This window comes from Apteryx mantelli, chromosome 10, assembly GCF_036417845.1.
Source record: "Apteryx mantelli isolate bAptMan1 chromosome 10, bAptMan1.hap1, whole genome shotgun sequence".
Classification (NCBI taxonomy): domain Eukaryota; kingdom Metazoa; phylum Chordata; class Aves; order Apterygiformes; family Apterygidae; genus Apteryx; species Apteryx mantelli.
In genome coordinates this window covers 20,888,301-20,906,871 of record NC_089987.1, presented here as the reverse complement: position 1 = coordinate 20,906,871, position 18,571 = coordinate 20,888,301, and the positions used below count along the sequence as shown (strand labels likewise).

At 39.5% G+C, this 18,571-nt stretch overlaps 1 protein-coding gene across 7 annotated transcripts in view; it reads left to right on the top strand.

Moving 5' to 3' along the window:
• Positions 1-18,571, top strand: part of ESRP2 (epithelial splicing regulatory protein 2) — a 60,554-nt gene that overhangs the window by 14,002 nt on the left and 27,981 nt on the right. For all 7 annotated transcript variants that reach the window (XM_067302624.1, XM_013941042.2, XM_013941044.2 and 4 more), the window contains one exon: positions 831-959. In XM_067302624.1, coding sequence (XP_067158725.1) covers positions 831-959 — 129 coding nt within the window. The remainder of the gene's footprint in view (positions 1-830; positions 960-18,571) is intronic.

Here is an 18,571-nt window from a genome sequence, read left to right as displayed (position 1 = left end):
CGAGCGCCCCGCGGGGAGGCGGGCAGCGAGCGGGGCCCCGCGCCCGGGGCACTCGCGCATCGCGGTGGTCCCTTACGGGCGTTTTTTGTTCCCTTTCAAAGGAAGAAGGAACTTTGTAAAGAAAGTTAGGCCGCTTCCTTGCACCTCCCCCCCCACCCCCCCCCGCTTAAAACATCTGTAGCTTCAAATTCTAAGATGTCTCCGGACTTCTGAAGCTTTCAAACAAAAACCTGCCCGCAGTAGGCTCCAAACGTGCATGCTTTCGTGGGAGCCATCTCAGGGTAAATACCGCACCCTTTGCGGCCTGCTGCTGGAGTTGGGTTTACTTTTTCTTTAACCAATGTTTGGATTTCCTTTAAAAAAGTCTTAAAATTTTTTTGGTTTTAGGCTAATCTGAGAACATGCTTTAAAACAGTTTTTCAAAAAGGCCTATCATGACCAAGAACCCCCTAGAGATGGAAGACTTTGAAACAAACACTACTATCAAATTTGTGACTTAGCTTCACAAAATGGTTTTAACGTTATGCTGTCTTCCCTCCACAATTATCAACTCCAGCAAAAAAAAGCAGTGCTAACTGCAAAAAGCATTATATAAGAGCCAGCTCCGGTTGCTCTGAGCGGAGACCTTGGCCCTCCTGGGTGGGAGGGATGGAAAGTGGGTGCAACGTTTCGATTTGTGAAATCCACAACTGCGCTTTCTCCTCGTGAGCCTTGTCGCGGGGGTGATACTGCGCTTTTCGGGTTCTCCTGCCGGCTGAACTTAAACTGCTTAAAAAAGAGCCAGTTCGATTGTTCCTCACTTTTGTCCATCACTTCTTAAATGTTTTCAGGTAGGGACACTACACAAATCCCTGGTGAAAGCAGACAATTTGGAGTTAAGTGACCAATGTCGAGAAGTGAGTGGTTTAACACCAGAGGGACTGGGCAAAGCTGAGCCTCTGGACCGGGTTCTTCAACAGGTGAGGTGCTGCTCTTCAGAGCAGGGGCTATCCAGGGTGAAGTCTGGGAGCAGGAATTGGTAAAAGAAATAGACTTAATTTTGCCTTTGAATCACTAGCAAATTTTTGAATTCGGATGTATTTATGCTAAAATCGTTCCAAAAGAGAGACCTGAGCCGTTTGAAACGGGAACCCTGGAATTCTGAAACAACCGCATACAATGCAAAAGTATTTGAGCTGATGCTCTAGTTCTTGAAAGCTCTGCCTTCTGATTATTTTGATAGGTCTACTTTTATTCCAAATTTCTCTTTCTTGAGCCTTAAAAAATATACTTCTGTAATAGCACAACTGAATTTAGCAGTGCTAATCAAACTTTAAAAATTAAAGCAGTATTTTTAATCTACAGGTTCACTCCTGTAACGTGTGTTTAAAAAAATAAACTCTGTTTTCCAGATGAGCTTAATTTGTTTATTTTAGTGGATAGTAAAATGGTTGATTGTTATACTATCTGGTATTAGTGTGTTATTAAATGAGTGAAAGAGAGTAAAATACGGAAATTGTAGAAACAATCTGTAAACTTGTATGATTCTGGCAGTTCAAGAGGTATAAGTTACTGAAAAATTTTTAATAAGGGTACAATATACGTATGCAGCTCCTGAAGCTCTTGCTTTCTTTCATTGTCTTTTATATATACAAAATGTGCTTGAATGGAAAAATACAATAGCGCATTTTTGTGGAACATATAAAACTGGCTTTCCACACCTTGTCTGAATCATTCGTAGGTGTGTTTCAGCAAGAAACTTGCTTAGGCAGTAGAACAGGTTCATGTTGCTGTAACTTCTGGTGACACAGAGATAACTTGGCAGACTAGGTACTAACCCTCTTCGATACTGAATGGTTAACATTTCAATCTGGAGTGCATATCTTTAAAAATACAAATGTATTACTTTGACGTGTCTTAAGTTTTGTCAACATTAGCCGCAAATGTCATTTGTTCTACTTGCACGAGCTTTGCTAGAGTCTAAGACTAAGAGGTGATTTGTATAGCTTCAAAATAACCCCTGAGAAAATGTGCAGCTGCAGGTTTGATCTTGTCCCAGATCTTGCACTAAAGACATCTGGAACAGCTTAGCCTAGTACACTCTGTTTACAACAGACACACTTTAATTATACTCAATACTTTATGAGAGATTGTATCTTATTGCCGTAAATTGCACTGTAGGTGGGTCTGCTTCAGCAAATAAAGGGACATACTACCTTTGTGTGTAGGTGTGGTAAAGACTCTTGAAAAACAACATTTATTTTTATTTTTTTTGCTTTCTGTTTGGTATATCCATGCAACTAAAGAATGATTTTGCTGTTAATTGTCGGATGCTAGTTGTGATATGGCCAGTTCTGTCTAGGTCTTCTGGAGCACTGTTTGCCTAAGCTGGGCTTTCTTCCCCTCCATACTCCCTGGCTCCTTCCATGGGAGTTTGGGGAGAATTCATTCGTCCTCCCACTTGCAATGATGGCAAGAAATAGAATTCCATATACTTTAACAGTACATCCTTTTCTGAATTTTTCAAGATAAGTCCACTGAATGTTTTAATTGCATTGTGTATTTTAAGAATGAGTCAGGTATCAGTCAACGCATACAGATGTCCCCCCCCCCCCCCCCCCAGTTTAGATTGTTTTATATGTTTTGGTTAGCAAAAGCACAGGTGGGTAAAATAGTTATTTGAAAAGGAGGAGGAAAAGGAAGTAGACTTGTACCTTGATTTGAGATAATATTGCAGAGTATGTGAAATTAGCTTTCCACACCCTGCTTGGATTGTGGTAGAGAATCTGATGATGCAGCTGAAAATTGCTCGCTTTAGCACACATCTCAATCATGTAAATGAAAGTTTCGGTGCCTAGTTCTGGCTTTTGCCTTGGGTTCCCAGTCTCTACATGCAGAAGGAAGTGAGACTTTCCAAGCGTAAATCCATTATTATATTGTGCAACTCTTATTTTTGCTTCATAACTGGAAAATAATAGTTCAACTACTGCAGGCCTGGAGTTATTCCACTGACCACAGAAGATCTCCTTGTATTATTTAGTTCACTTTCCAACAATGATAGAGTCCGCCAAAAGCATCAGTGATTAAGTCTTTCACTCTGCTTCTAACAAAGCACTTCAGTAGATGATACATAATTTCAATTGTATGTCATGATCTCACAGTGTTACATCTTATACACGCTTGCTACTTAACTTTGTCTTAGGAAATATTCTAAAAAATTTTTTCCAGGATATCTTTGATGTATAATGTTGCAAAGTAAGCTTCTGATGCACAGTGCCCCCAAATAACCAAACTGTTTGTTGCAGGGTATGTTCTATACATTTGCTGTGGAATTTTAAATACTTTACTTGTCCAGAGTGACAAGGATTTGATTCTACAGATGCTAGTACAGCTATATTTTCTGCGATGATGTGCGGTGTCTTGATAGCTGTGTTTTGGGGGGAGGAGATCCTGTCTATATGCAGATATTGGGGAAATAGTCACCTGAAGTGGTAACTCTTGTGTCCTTGGAAGCAGTCTGCTTCATGTATTTAGTTCAGAATGGCAGAGATAACAAAACTTGTCTGTGGTGTTGGAACATTAATGGTGAACTGAAAAGTGAGATTTGTTGTAGCTGCAAAGTGATATTGAGGAGAAAAATGTGAGGCTTAACTTTTTTTATTATTATTATTTAACAAAGTAAGTAGGAGATCTTTACTTCAAGTGTGTGCTTAGAGCCGTCCTGACCCTGTGACGTAAGCCTCTGAACACGGCTGCCTGCCGTACTTCACCGAGGGAATAGTGTCCTCTGTGCCGTCCTGCATTGCTAGGAAATTCTGACTAGGTTTCGTTGGTCGGACCCCCAAATCATGGGACTGGCTTAGTTAGTATGTTGTTTAGATTTTCCTAAGTAACTGTTGGAGCCTTATAGTTTCCCAGTTTCCAAGATTTTTAAGGGGGAAAAAAGGTTTTCAAATTGTTCTCTGGAACCTGTCAGGAACGGAAACTTGCTTTAAAAGAGCAAAACCAAATGTACTTTGCCATTCTGTCATCCCCATTACTCTGTCATCAAAAGCTGACATCTTCATCTGCTGCTCTGATTCTAGCCAAAGGGGTTCTCGGTTAAAAACTGAATACTGAGTTGAAAGCGTTGTGGATTTATTAATCTTTCCCACACCATACCTAAAACGTGGCTGAATCAGCATGGTTTGCCTTAAAACATATGACTTCCCTTATGCAAGGCAATATTTGCATGTCTCCCTGACAAAGGATACAGTCTAAGAAGAGCTAATAATTTTGGAGAGCTGTCTGTAGTATTTAGCTGTAATTAGCATCTTTCTTTGAACAATAAACATAGAGAGAGGTTCTCATGGGAGCTGGGCATCTTTCTGACCTGTTCAAAACATCCAAATTTCAGCTATGGAGTGACATCTATTTAAGTCTTAACTTGCTCAGTAGACTCTCCTACTCTTGCTGATCTTTCATCACATTGTACCTTGAATCCAGTGCATCAGGGATAAATTTGATTCATATTTTTAACATATAAAGACCAAGCTGGGCTTTTTTTTTTTCCACTCAGCTAAATTATGTGCAAATGGGAGTAATACGGGGGGTCGCCGGGTGGCCCTTTCATCAGGTGATCATGATAGCAAATTGCCATTTTTCTAAAACATGTTTGAATGCTTATTGATCATCCTGTTGAGTCACGGGAGCAATTTATTTTCTCGCATATCAACAAATTCAGCAGGAAACAAGCTGGTTAGTTGAGCATTTGGATAAAAGGGGGGCAGGAGGGAGAGAGAAGGAAGAACCAGTGAATTCCTCTAACCTGATAAACCGGTTACAATTTTTTTTTTTTTTTTTTTTTTTTTTTTTTTTTTTTAAGAGAAACTCGTTCTGCAGCCTCCTCTTCAAAGTGCTAGCAGAAGATTTTCTTGGCTTGCTTGCCAACTGTCACACCTTCATTTTTGGATTTGGGCTAACTCTTTTCAATGCATCTCTGAACCTTCAGACTGCAGAAAAAAATCTGAAATTGCAGACTGATTTTTGTCTTGTAGAGCTGCTAATCAGAAGGCAAATAAATATAAATCCCAAAATGTATGATAACAAAAAAGATATTTAAATTCTTATTTAGTGATAATGCTGGGCTGTTTTCTAACAGTTTTTTCTACTTTTTTTTTTTTTTTTTAAACGCTGTAAGTAGAGGCTTAATACTGTTATTTTACTATGTGGCCACCTTGCCTGAAGTTTAGCTAACTCAAGAGAATAAGAAGCATGTAGATATCTTGAGTGGCTTCTGTGCTTGAAGCCATTTCTTGAGACTGATTACAACCTGGAAAATCTGTTTGTTTGTTTTAATTTTATTTATTTATTTGCTTGCTTGCTTGTTCGTTTTAAGTGAGACTTATGGTTGGTCTCCCAATTTCAGATTATTTGGTGGCAGCATCGCCCCAGTGTAACTGCCAACAGAGCCTGTGTGTTGGAATACTTGCTGAATCTGTAGCCTGAAGTTTTGGAGCGGTTGTTTGGCAAGCTGTTGGCAAGTGTTACTGGGCAGGCTGTTCTCTCCACAGCAAGTCATTAGGGTGCAGTTTCACAAGATTTGGCTTCAGCAGTGAAGCTAGCTTCTTTCTCACCCCTGCACCATGCTTTGCCACCCTTTTTGTTGTGTCAGTAAAACTCTTTGTGAAGCTATGCAGGGAACAGCATCACTGAGATGAGCAGGTGGGGTGGGAACTTCTAAGCTGCTTTGCTGTCCAAACCCACGTCCCATGAAACTACACCCTTTGGTTGTATTTTCATGATCCAACATGTTTGATGACAATACCAGCTTAAGGCATTTCTGCCCCCACATCATGCTCTCAAGCTGCAATTGCACAAAAACCGTAGTGCTGCTGCTCCACAGGCCACCCCCACCTGCGTTTTGCGAATGCAAAGGTTTCTGGGGCTGCACGTTGACCTAGAGCAGGGCACTGATTTGCGTTAAAGTAGCTCTGGTTTGGAGCACTTCTGTCTGATGTACAGTGTGGCAGATAGATTGGTCTGCAGAGGGCTGTCATAGCGCAGAGGTGTGAACAAGCAACGGGGGTGAAAGGACAGAAATGTTTTAAGGCAGGTTGGCGGCCAGTTTGTACTGTGAAACTGTGGCCTTAGTTTGGCGTCAGCAGTAACTGATGAGGATCCCCGGCAGCCACAAGGTGGCCTTCAGGGTGTCAGTGTCGGTGAGTGATATTTTCCTAGACAGCTGAACTATTCTTACAGGAGGGTTGAAATTGCTGTGTGTAGTCTTATGCAGAGCTCTTGCTCTCTGTTAGCCTCTAATAGCTTCCTATTCCCATTGATAAACTTAGATGAGCCTTGGTTAAATTACGTCCGGTACCTAATATTGGAATACCAGCGGTCTTCACTGTGGGGAAGTAAGGATGCGGTAATGCTTCCTGTAGCTGCAGGTTGTTGTGTTCTGGAGTTCTCTGTGTTTGGTAATGAAAATGGATGGTTAATGTTTCTGTTTCAGAACTCTAGGCCTAATTCTGTTATTGATGTTGTAGGTAAAGGTTGTTTTCCATTACAGATTCTCTGTACTACCCAGCTCCCCCTGGGTTATGATTAAAAAAACCACAAATATTTGCCATTCTCTAGAAAACAGAGAAGAGTTAATACCTGAAACAATTCCTTAAAAAAAAAAAAACAAAAAAAAAAACAAAAAACAGATGAATGCATTTGTTACTGACAGCATTTATGTTCTGTTAGGTTTTTGTGGAAAAGCAATAACCTTCATTTGTCAAAAAGCTGCAACACTTTCATCTGAATTCTTTCAGTGTTTTCCTTAGAACTTGCTTTGTTCCTGTATTTAGGTGCATTTCACCTGAATGAGCAGGGAATTAGATAAAGGGATTTGTCTAAAGCTGCATGTTGCTTTCTTTGCAAACATAAGAATGCAGTTGTCTTGGCTAGCTGGGCTTCATCCCCTCTTAAAACTGGGGAAATACCAATATTCATTAGAAGTGAATAACTGGGCCTGGTGGTTTGAGGATGAACATGAGTAGGCTTTATGATATTGGATGATATTGTCTGTTCCAGTGAAGCTGAACAGTAATGTTAAGTCTTTTACCAAGTCGGAGGGGATTAGCATATATGGAAAAATAAACTTTACTCTGACCTGTTGAGAATCACTTGAAGTAGCTGTCTTCACACAGGGTGATGTTGTCCAGGTTTTGGAAACTGTGTCACTAACACATCTCAGTGTTCTCACAGCGGTAATATTACATTTGAATATTTGAGTTTCTCTTCAATCTGTACTTCCAGCTTTTTTTTTTTTTTTTTTTCCTTTTTTAATATCACTGGAAAATGTTGTAAAGCACAGGGTTGATGTCTTTTAATACAGAGACTGCTGGTGGTGAATATGTGACCCTGAAAGACTTTGACTTCTTTCCATTAACTTGCTGTAGGTAGCTACTGGAAAATGCCCTGGAAATGAGTTAGTGTACTGTTGTTAGGGTTTTTACAAGTGACTGAGGGATAATAAACCAGGAATAAAGGTTCTGGATTCTACCATTGTAATAATAAAAATACATACAGTTTTCCCAGTTTTTACATGTGAACAGGGAAACAGCTTGGAAAACTTACTGTGGATATTCTGTGTTGTCTGTAAACCTCCGCTGTTTCCCTTTTTCACTCTTCCTCTGTTAGTGCTTGGTCTGATTCATGTCACAGCTTTTTAAAGGGCTGCAGTTCTTGCATCAGTGTATTGCTTTGCTTAGAACTTTTATTAATAAATAAAAAAATTATATGGAGAAGGTCTTGGTTGGTCAAGGAATGCCAGACAAAGGCAACACATTATCTTTGTCAACACATTGTAGCACTTTGCCGAACAGTTAGGTTTGAGGATAGATTCTGACGGGAGTTGATGTTATTAGCAAAACAGTGTTGTAGCCCAAACTATAAAAACACTGACTGGAGTATTTTTATTTTATTTTATTTTTTGAGTAACTACTTTCATAATGTCAGCCCTGTTTCATTTTATGCTTCTTAAAATGGGAGCTTGTATGCCTCTCAATTAGGAATGTAAATACTAATTCTCTCTCTTCCCCACATGTAACCACTTTCATATCTTTGGCATCTCCTTGGCAAACTCTTACCATCCAGAGTTTATAAACTTGAGTGTTTCCTCTATCTGTTTTTCAGTCATTCTGGAGATGAAAAGCAGGAAGCTGATATGGAAATACTGTATATAAATGAAATTGTCACAACATACAGGCAAGCAGATCATAACTATGAAAATGGAATTTAAAAGATCTTGAGATTTATTAGTAAAGTGTCATGGAATCTAAATGGTTGAGGATCTCTGAAGCTAACATGCTATCTTAAATTGCATCTTGAAATGCTGATTATAATGAGCAAGTCTAGAGCCATTTTGGCAACCCCAAAGGAGAAGAAAAAAGTTAACACCATGTACTTTTGTTCTCTGGAAGTAGTATGTGAAGGACCTATTTGCATGAATTTTTAATTCAACAGAATAATGAAAGCTTTCTGTCGGTATTACAGATCACTGGAAGAATTTGGGAATGATCACTTGAAGGCCTGCAGATACATTAGTTGTGTTGTTCTCAACTAGACTGCTTTCCTCTCTTTAAAGTTCCCTATCACATTACAACATTGATACAGAAAAATCCCAATATAAACCTTGGCAATTGTCCCCCTGCCCCCTGCCCCGTTGTAAATAATATTTCTTTTCCCTCTATCTGCTCTGGAAAAGTTTTCCCTTCATAATGGCTGTTGCTTTGCATAAAAACTGCAGAGCCATCCTGTTGTTAACTTCCTTCATCACTGATTTCTCTTAGCTACAACCTCACTTCAAGAAAGGGGGAAAATATCAGTACTTTGAAAGGCAAGTTCAGGTATCTATCCTCAGAAGATACTGGTTCAGAAATCGTGCTTCCTTTAGAAACCCTCTTCTGGCTCTTTGCTGCAACAAATCTGTGTTGATGTTTGCAGCTTGCTCCAGTATGCTTTTACAGGATAGCCTCTGTTCTTGCTTTATTTATAAACAGCTGCTTTACTAATCTGTCCCTCAACCATTGAAAACACATGCTGTGAAGGGAGATGAGGATTATAAAATAAATATTACACAAAATATTTGGAACTGAAATTTGAATGCTCTGTATTTGAGCACTTAATAACTTCTGAAAAGAAAAAAAAACAACCCACAACTTCTCCTAAACTTCATGGTTTAAAAAGTGAGAAAGGGATGTTGTGTTAGCACTGAAGAATTTGAAAGAAACTTAATATAAGATTAAGAAATGGTCTTATTCTCTTTAGTATTAACTTGGCTCCTGTGATGATTCTGGACACCTGCTAGCTTAAAGAAAAAGGTTCCATCACTGGAGCTCTAGGGTAGTCTCTGAGCTGTCTGTGTTACTGTTCTTCCTGAGCTGGGCCCAAAGCTAATCCATGGTGTTTCCATTCTCTGGTTCTAATTCTAGAGGAATTTGAGCATGTGCTTTAACATTGTAATCAGTTGTGGAGATGTTTGCAACGTGTGAAATTAAATAGGCTTACACAAGTGAAGGCAGAATCAGGATCCTGATAAGCAATTCTGTTGCAGTGAATTGTGCTAAAAGTAAAGTGGAGCTGTAATATGCAACTGGGGGAAAAAAAAGGTGTGTGACTTGCTTCATATTCTAGGCAATTCATAACAAGACTTCTCAATCATAATAAACTCACTTTGGCCACTTTGGAAACAAACCAGCTGGGGGAGAGGAGCTCTGTAACAGTAAGCAACGTCTAAATAATGTCACCATTAATGTCTTGTATTAAGCAGGTCTGGATCCTTTGGAAGGCCAAATGTAAATTCTGATCTCACTCAGTTAATGGACTGCTAAAGTCTTACAGGAGAACATTTTGCTCATCCTCATTTTTCCTTTTCTCAAACTTAATCTCTGATGTGTGGGGTTGCTGCCTTAATCTGTGACTTGAGAACTTCAGACTAAAGGCAAGGCCACTACCAGCTCTTCTTTTTGTTTTTTTTAAAAGCATGTTGAACAAGAAAGGGTAAGCTCCCCTGAATGGGAACCAGTTTATAAAAGTTTGATTTTTTGGTGATACTTGTAAGGGTTTAAGCAAGGAACACATGAATTTTTATAGAAGTAAAGATGCTTCATGGATCCCAAGGCTGTTATTCAAGACGGTCTGTGCTCTCAATATTCTTACTGTATAAGGTTAAAGCAGAGGAAGGACTATGAGAGAGTCTTGAAGGAAAGTGAAGTGTGGCTGATAGGTATGCCTTCTTTTTATGTCTCCTTTTTTTCTTTTCTTGGAAATTACTATAAAAACTGAAAAACAACCAAACAAAAAAAGCTTAAATTTTGCAGGTATTAGCTATTCTCCTCCAACTGGTTACGCTTGCACTACAAACAATGAGGTAGCATTGAGTAAACAGTGCGGTACCGTGCATTGCAGTCAATAGAGCCAGGGCTAAAGATCACATTGCTAATGAAAGTTTGTCCTTGAAAGAGAGGTAAGAGGGAGTGGGGGAGGTATAGAGCACTGTGAGAGAGCTTGTACTTATATCAAGACTTTAGGAAATATTGCAGTCGCTACATATTAATTAAAACCTTGAATTTGGAAAGTACGTTCAACCTTGTCTTTCAGTCTGCACTGACTTGCTCTGTGAGTCAAGCTGACAGTGAGCAGCCGATGAGGAGTGTGAGGCACCATTGTAATCCTGCTTGAAATGTGGGTAAAAGGTTGGCAAGAGGACGGATTTTCGCATTACTAATATTTAAAGTTTCCTGAAAGAGTTATCTGTTGTTTAAAGACAGACTTGTGAATAATCTGCACTAACAAATTTTAAGCTATTCTGCAAGATCTGCATCTTTTTTGCTTTTTTTTTTTTTTTTTTGGATATCCAGTGACCTCTTTCATATGGGTTAATTTAAAGGTGGAAACTAATGTTTTCTCAGTAAATGTCCTTATTTAGCAGTTTCCTGTCACATAATGTAGTAGTAAAGATAGTCCAGAAACTCTGAAATTCTTATGCTGCTGGAATGGGGTGTTTTATCTTATACAAGACTAACTTCAGCTAGCTTATTTGTGGAGTCCTCAATATTTCAACACTCTCTTATTAAAACAGATTGTGCTTTTGAAGATAAAAGCTGTGACCTGATTGCCATGACATTTAGATGGCCTGAACCATGGTCTTGCCTTTTGCGCTTAAGGCATTACCTGAATTAGATGCTGTAGATACCATAGGTGGAAGCATGCAAATAATCTGGTGTTGCAAACTTCCATCTAAGAAATAATTAATCAAAAATGATCATAAAATGCTCAGGTGGCCTGGCTTAGACAGATCTTTGTCTTGGTAGACAGTTGATTTTTACATTTCTTCTCTAGGAAGAATTAAAACTTACATAGTTTAACTACTGTTTGCTTTGTAGCACAAAGGCCCAGACCCAAATAAAATGAACCAAAGAAATAATGTAGAAGCTTCATGTTTAAGACAGGAGTTTATCACAGTCTTGAGTCACACAGTCTGTCTTCTACCTTCTATAAATTGTCACTGGACAGACAGACAACGCATGACAACTCTTGCATTTTTGTATCTTATTTTCTACCTTTTGCTGAACCACGCTGAACAAACCTATTTTTATGCAGAAAGTTAACTGTAGGTTAGCTTCATCTAAGCTCAGTTTCCAGCCCCACAACATAACTGTGAAGGAATATGGATTTTAAAGAACTCTTTTTTTTTTTTTTTTGTTGAAGGGAAGGATCTGACAAACTTGAATCTGGGCAAATACCTTCCTTTTTTTCCCCTTGAACTCTTACACAGCTTGCATGTGCCTCTTACAATGACAGTGCCTCCCTGACTTGAGTACTGCATGGTGACCTGTGTGATGACAATGAGGAGAAAAACAGGGTTCTTCCGAAAACTTCAACTTTCCAACACCAAAGAGACAGACAGAAGTGGATATCTTCAAAAACTTTTTAAAACTATATTCAGGAGTGAATACAAAAAGACAAGAAGATTCATAAGTAGTAAGAAGTGATTATAATATTCCTAAGGAGGGAAGAGTTCACAGTGTGTTCAAACTCAGTGCTGCATTTTGCAGCTCCTTGAGACTGATGAGACCAAACCTGCTCTTAAACTTGCAAATTCCAAAGTTGGACTGAAACTGTGACTAGATTTGGATAGTAGGAAAACCCATCTGGCTGGCTACCTTAGGTACATTTATGGTAGCCTTTGCAATTGATTACTCATTCAGGTATTTAATACAGCTTATAGTACCCTGAGAGGCATAAGGTGTTTAGGTGACTTGACTAGTCGTATTGAACACAGTTGTATTATCTGTAGCATGCTGGAAGTAAAATCTATGTCTTTGTGTCCAGGTTAGTCTTCAATACCTAAATAATCTCAGGCATTCGTACTCAGTAGAGCAATAAATTGCTTTTATCTTAATAGGAGAAATCAAACTGCTAATATTATTTTCTAAATGTTTTTAGTGAGGGGACCTGGGCTGTGCCTGTCATCTTCAGTGTTCCAAAACTATAGGAAAGTTTTTCCCTGCAAAGAAGTAAAACCAAGCAGTAATTTCTTTTTCATGTTTGTGTCTGAATAGTATCTAAATACAGCAGTTTTCCCTATGTTGTTAGGAAAAAAAAAAAAAAATAGCTGAAGCTTGTTGGCTTACACTTTTTTCCATATAACAATTTCAGTACAAGGTCACCGTGTATCCATTATCAGCCATGTGGAATAACAGTTAACAGATGAACAAAGGCAAGGGCTTACTATAGGATTCTCTGTTTAAAAAGTTACCTAGCACAATAAAGGGTTATCATACTTGTAAATACTGCTGAAATGCAGTCTGTGCACCTCCCAGTGGTATTGACATGCTTTAAATTCCTCCATTGCATGGATAAGGCTGACGTTATCGCCAGAGTCTGAAGAGTGAAGGAGGAGAAAGCTGCCCATTGGAGAGATTGTAAATAAGTGTGAAACCCTCATAGATGTAGGGTCTGAGGCACAAAGTCCAGGTGGAAATATTTTCCAAAGTTGACATGTCATGGTATGTTATGTGTGTTCAGGCCTTGTGTATCAAACCAATGATTTGTTACTCTTAAGATTTTTCATGCGTATAATGTATAAGGTCAAGGTATAAGAGCCTTTAAATCTTAAGGAAGACTTCAAGATTGCTGGATGTTTGTTTTTCAGTAGTGTTTCAGTCCTGTTTATGTTTTGGTGGCAGAAAAGTTCTGTCAGCCATTCTCAGCCACATCTCACCTGTTGATCTTTCCCTAAAAGAATGACACATCCTTCCCCAAACACATCCCACCCCACCCCACATGTATACATTATAGTGGCATCTACGTAATGATCTTTAGTGTAGCTATAGAGTAGGCAAAGCACAGACTGTCTAAGGAAATCACAGAATCGCAGAACAGGTGAGGCTGGATCTCTGGAGATGGTCTAGTCCAACCCCCCTGCTCAAAGCAGAATCAGCTGGAGCAGGTTGTCAAGGTCCGTGTCCAGTCAGGTTTTGAATATCTCTAAGGATGGAGACTCCACAACCTCTCTGGGCAACCTGTTCAGTGTTCAACCACTGGAGATCTCTTTTCAGGCACTGCACCTGCAACTATGCGATTGGTTTTGGATATTCTCTGACAATAAACTGTAGAGGACTGGAAAAATCAAGCTTTGAGGGAAGACCTGCAATATCATTGCCTGTTGAAACAGAACTTGTAGTAGAGCATCTTCAGAGGGGCTTTTCTGGGAAATCATTTGTCTCTTATGCTTCTCTTACTTGGAGAAAAAGATAGATCATTGTTATATTGTCCCTGCTACAAGCAAAGAATGACCAAAGGCCAGAAAGATGGTCTAAAAGTCTAATGTAGTGACTTACAATAATGTGTAATAAATAGTTGTGATTGTTTTGGGTTTTTTTTTTGTTGTTTGTTTTTTTGTTTACACAAATAAGACTGGAGATCATAGGTGGTTATATATATATATATGGCTTTAGTCAAGGTGTTTGTGGTGTTCATTGCAAAATGGTGGTATACATAGTGTTCGTGTGCAAAGTATGTGGTCTTATTGTTAGGGGACCTGCAATTAAGAGAAAAGTTAACATATGTTCTAGTTGATAATTCACATATGGGAAGGTGGGAGAGTATATATGAATGATATTTCTGGATTGAAAAAGAAATGCTTTGTGTGCTTGCTACTTAAGTTATTTCTACAACATTACTGTACGCTATACATATATGTGCAAGTCTATTTATCCCAGATCAAATATCGTCTGTCTGTCTGACAGCTGTAGTTTTAAGCTGGGCCAAGTGTGATTTGTCCTCCCGTAGTTAGTACAAAGATGGCATAGAAGTCAAAATGAGCACTCTTTAACATGCTGGTCTGGCAGAATCATGTATCCGTGTGTGATCAGCATCAGTTGATTATCTCTGGGTAACTGAGTGGCATGTTTATTGATATCACACATTCAAAAACACATTCTCACAATGTGAGGGCCATCTCTGTACAATAAATATTGATACATCTTCTTGTACCTTATCTTTCTACTGGGGGATAGATGCACATCCAGCTGAAGCATGAACTACAAGTTAAGTTTCTGGGTTTTTACGTTCTACTTCAGCTTATAGGTATTCCAAACTCAGTTCTATCCTGAGTTAAATTGCACGGATGCCTTTAACTTTGAGGCTTTGCAAATAATTTTGTGTCTAGTCTGATGGTGTTAGCTGTTATCAGTCAGGTGGGCTGACAGAGGCAAAACAGAGAAATTTTGTGCGTCACTAAAGGAAATTGCTCCAGCTTTGAAGGAGCACTAGGAGCAGGTCTGATGAGTAAGAAGCAGCCCGGTTTTATTATTATTATTTTATTTTATTTTTTTCCTCAGAGGTGAATGAAATAGAGAGACTTCCCCAGAGAGTATCTTGGCTTTAGATACGGTTCACCTGATAGCATGGATGGGTTCTGCAATCGAATTATGTCTCTTTCATTACCATGCCAGCCACAGACACAGTGCAGAAGCAGTGACCTTTCTCGAGGATGAAAGCTATTTTTAGTTAGGGGAATGAGAACATCCAAATAGCCAGAGCTTTATTTTAGTGCTTTGTGCATGGTAACTATAGAAAGAGCTTACCGAGGAATCTTCCTGCTTCTCTAAGATCCACAGCTTTGTTCAGTTATAGTTAAGGCAACGCAAAGGGGGCTATGTCATTTCAGCCACTTGGGATTCATTTGCAGAAAACACAGCAGCTTGTGCTGGCTTTCATCCAGCTTTGCTGCTGGCTAAACATGGCTCTTCCCTCTCTTTGTACTCTCAGCTCCATGACCAGAATCCTGTTTAGCCAGTTTTTCAATCTGGTGTTCAGACTCTCTCCCTCCCTCTTAACCATTTTTTTTCCTCCAAGAACTGTTTTAGGTTTTGCAGAGGTAAATGTCCAGAGCCACTTGTTTGCTTCTGAACTTTATCTTCTCTCTGTTCAGTGTTTAATCTCAGTATTGAATTATTGAAAATGTTCCTTTATGAAATGATTCATTAGACCTCTGGTAGAGAGACTGATCTTGTGGAACAGCAATAAAGGGTGCAGGGTGATGCCCATGCACCGTGGCTCTCACAGTCTAAACGGAGGCTGCTTGCAGGATACAAACAGTGGTAATTACCATGCTCTAATAAGCCGGCTAGATGAAATACCTGGCCTAACAGGGGAGGCCGAGAGTGGGTGAGCTCAGTGGAAGAAGTCTGAAGGTGGGGCAGCTTTGCATGCTAAGCAGGGGAGTGCTATGGAGGGCAGCATGAAGATGAATGACAGGAGGTAAATAGCTGAGATGGTTTTTATTAGTGGAGTGAAGGAGACATGGATGGAATTTACAAAATGACAGAGCTGCGGACAGGCCATTGAACACGCAAGCCAGAAAAATGTAATGTAAAGCTGGCACCAGTCTTAACTTGTCCTGAACATGCTACATTTGGGTGTGTGCTGTGTGCTAGGTTGTTTTTGAGATGCTGCCTGAAATTCTAAGTGTGAAAAAGAAGGCTGAAGATGGCTTTTTCAGCAGGAACTCTGAATTGCTTAACTTGTATTTCAACGCGACTTTATAACCGTATCTGCACTGGTTGATTTAATTCCTTCTGAGTATGTGTAATAGGCTCTTTCTACTGAAGGCTTTCAGCCTTAGGGCTCTGTGTAACCTATAGTAACAAGAGCTGGTCCCTAACTATGCTTTTCATACTTAACCTCTCCAGAGTTTGGAGACATCTCTTCTAGATGAAGGAAGCCAGTTCAGACCAATCTCCAGTATCTGTCATTCCTGTGTGGTGGCGTTATGCTCGCTGTTTTGTCCTGTGCTCTTCTCCTAGGTGAATTCTCCCACTCGTGCACCTCTCCCCTGTCCCATTCCTCTCTTCAGTTACCCCATGGGAGACAGCTAGGCTGTTTTGGAGAGGAAGGATTGCTTGTATCTCCTGTCCGTTTTCCCCACACTCCTTTTGCCCTCTGTTCTGGAGGGTTAAAGGCTGAATTTTGGAAAAGGCTATTTTAAAATAGAAGGTGTTGAATATGCATTTAGTAAAGCCTGGCAATACACCCCAAAGTTTGGGAAAGGCTGTTTTAAAAGAGAAGGTGCTAAATATGCATTTAGTAAAGCCTGCCAATCTGATGACCTTTTATCTAAGGCACTGTAAATTGTCAGCTTCTATTAATTAGGGTAGATGATTGTTTTGGCTAGTCGATTGTCCCATATGTCAAGTAATGGAAAGGAGTTTGCCATGTTAAGTATTATCACTAACATTTAATAAATACGAGCAAATACTTAGGCTCAGTCAAAAACAAAAATGTAAATACTGCCTCTTTTGCCTTCTTTAAACGTTAGTACACCTAGGATGTTGAGCTTATCTCTCACCTTATGTAATATTTCACTGTTCTTAGTGTCTTCTCGCCAGGAACTTCTGCCATCTGAAAACAGTTGTGCTCTGTACCTGCCTGTATTTTCAGCTGTATGTTGTGCAGGAAACGCAATCTGAAAACTAATGTGAATATTTCACTGCAGCATTCTTGATTTCACCAGCTTGGTTTACACCACTTAAGTCTGAGCATTTCGTCCCTTGTCCAAATATTTTTCTTCTTTTGTTTTCTAATTTGATGAAGACTTTGAGCTATGGTTCTTATGCTTTACAAATAAAAAAGGAGATTAGATACATTTGCTGCTTTCATCAAATTGTTTGGGGTTTTTCTTGTTATCAAAATAGCTCCGTCCTTGCACTCTTTCTGTATGAGCTCTGGTGCATCTGCAGAAACCCAGGGTGCAAAGTTGAAGGTTTGGGGAGTGTTTTATTACTGCTCATCAGTAAGGCTCTGCTTCCTTTTGGCAAGAATCACTGTACACCTTCTGGAGGCTAATTTTTATCACTGTTTCCAATCCCTTTTTGCAAATATTTGCTCTTTACTGTGCCCAGAAGTTAAAACAAAGTAATAAGATGCAGCATCTAGTAAGAGGGCAGTTCTCAAGTCTGTATTATGGTGAGAATCTTTGTTGCTGGCCTGTGACTCTGGCAGTCCCCAGACCTGCATTTCTCAAGTGGTTCCTTTGAATTCTCTGGAATTTTCTTCTCTTTTTCTGGTGTTTACACATCAGTTGAGGTATTTTGAGCACTCTTAGATCTCAATTTTCTGACTTTTAAATCATTCTTAAACAATGACTCACTTTTATATCCTCAGGTTCTTCAGACCTTCAGCTTGCAGTGCAAACGCAAAATCTGGACTAACAGTTGAGAGGAAACTGGCTTTCTGAATCTGCAAGGGCTGGGGTGTTTAGTAGTGTGCAGAGAATTGCATTTTAAAAAGGTTTTTTTTGGGGGGGAATATTTCACTGTTTTTAACCTTTCAAGTCTCTTCTGTTTGATTTTAAATAACTTCATTTTATATAGCTGTATCTGCAATTTAAGCAATTTGCACAAGGGGCTGATGTGCCTCTCCTTGCTCAGCTCTGCCCATCAGTTCTCCGTGTCTTGATATATGTAGTAGCCACTGCTAAAGCCTGTCTCTGCACTCAGAATGGTAGTGGAACTCAGGTTAGCTGCCCAAGCCTAGGAAAGGGCCGGAATTGAATTTGAGCTGTTACTTTGACTTAAAGCCTGGCTAATCTGTCTCCGCTGCTACTCTAATCCGTGTTCAATACATGATTTCTCCCTTGTGGAGCACTACCTTTGGGACACAACGCTGCAACATGTGTTCACAGAGTTAATTTTGGATAGCTCTGGGATCAGATCACTAGCATGTCATCTTTCCTAAGCAGAGACTCTAAGTGTGTAGTGTCACGTGGGCTGATGGTAACGCAAACCAACCCTCTTTCCCCCATAAACAGGTTAAAAGGCAGTATAAAGCTATTCTGAGAGTTACAAAGTCAACTTGTAATTTGCTTTTGGGGATGGTTGTTTTTTATTTGTAAGCTATTGCTGAGAGCAGTGGGTGGCTACTGCATCATGATGTTAATTATTGCTTTGTTTGTGATGTGATGCTTTCCTGGGAGGGAGCAGCATCAAGAGGGAAGCCTAGAATAATTACACTGGTCCCCTTGAAAGTTAACTAACAAGCTTCTATTTACTAATTT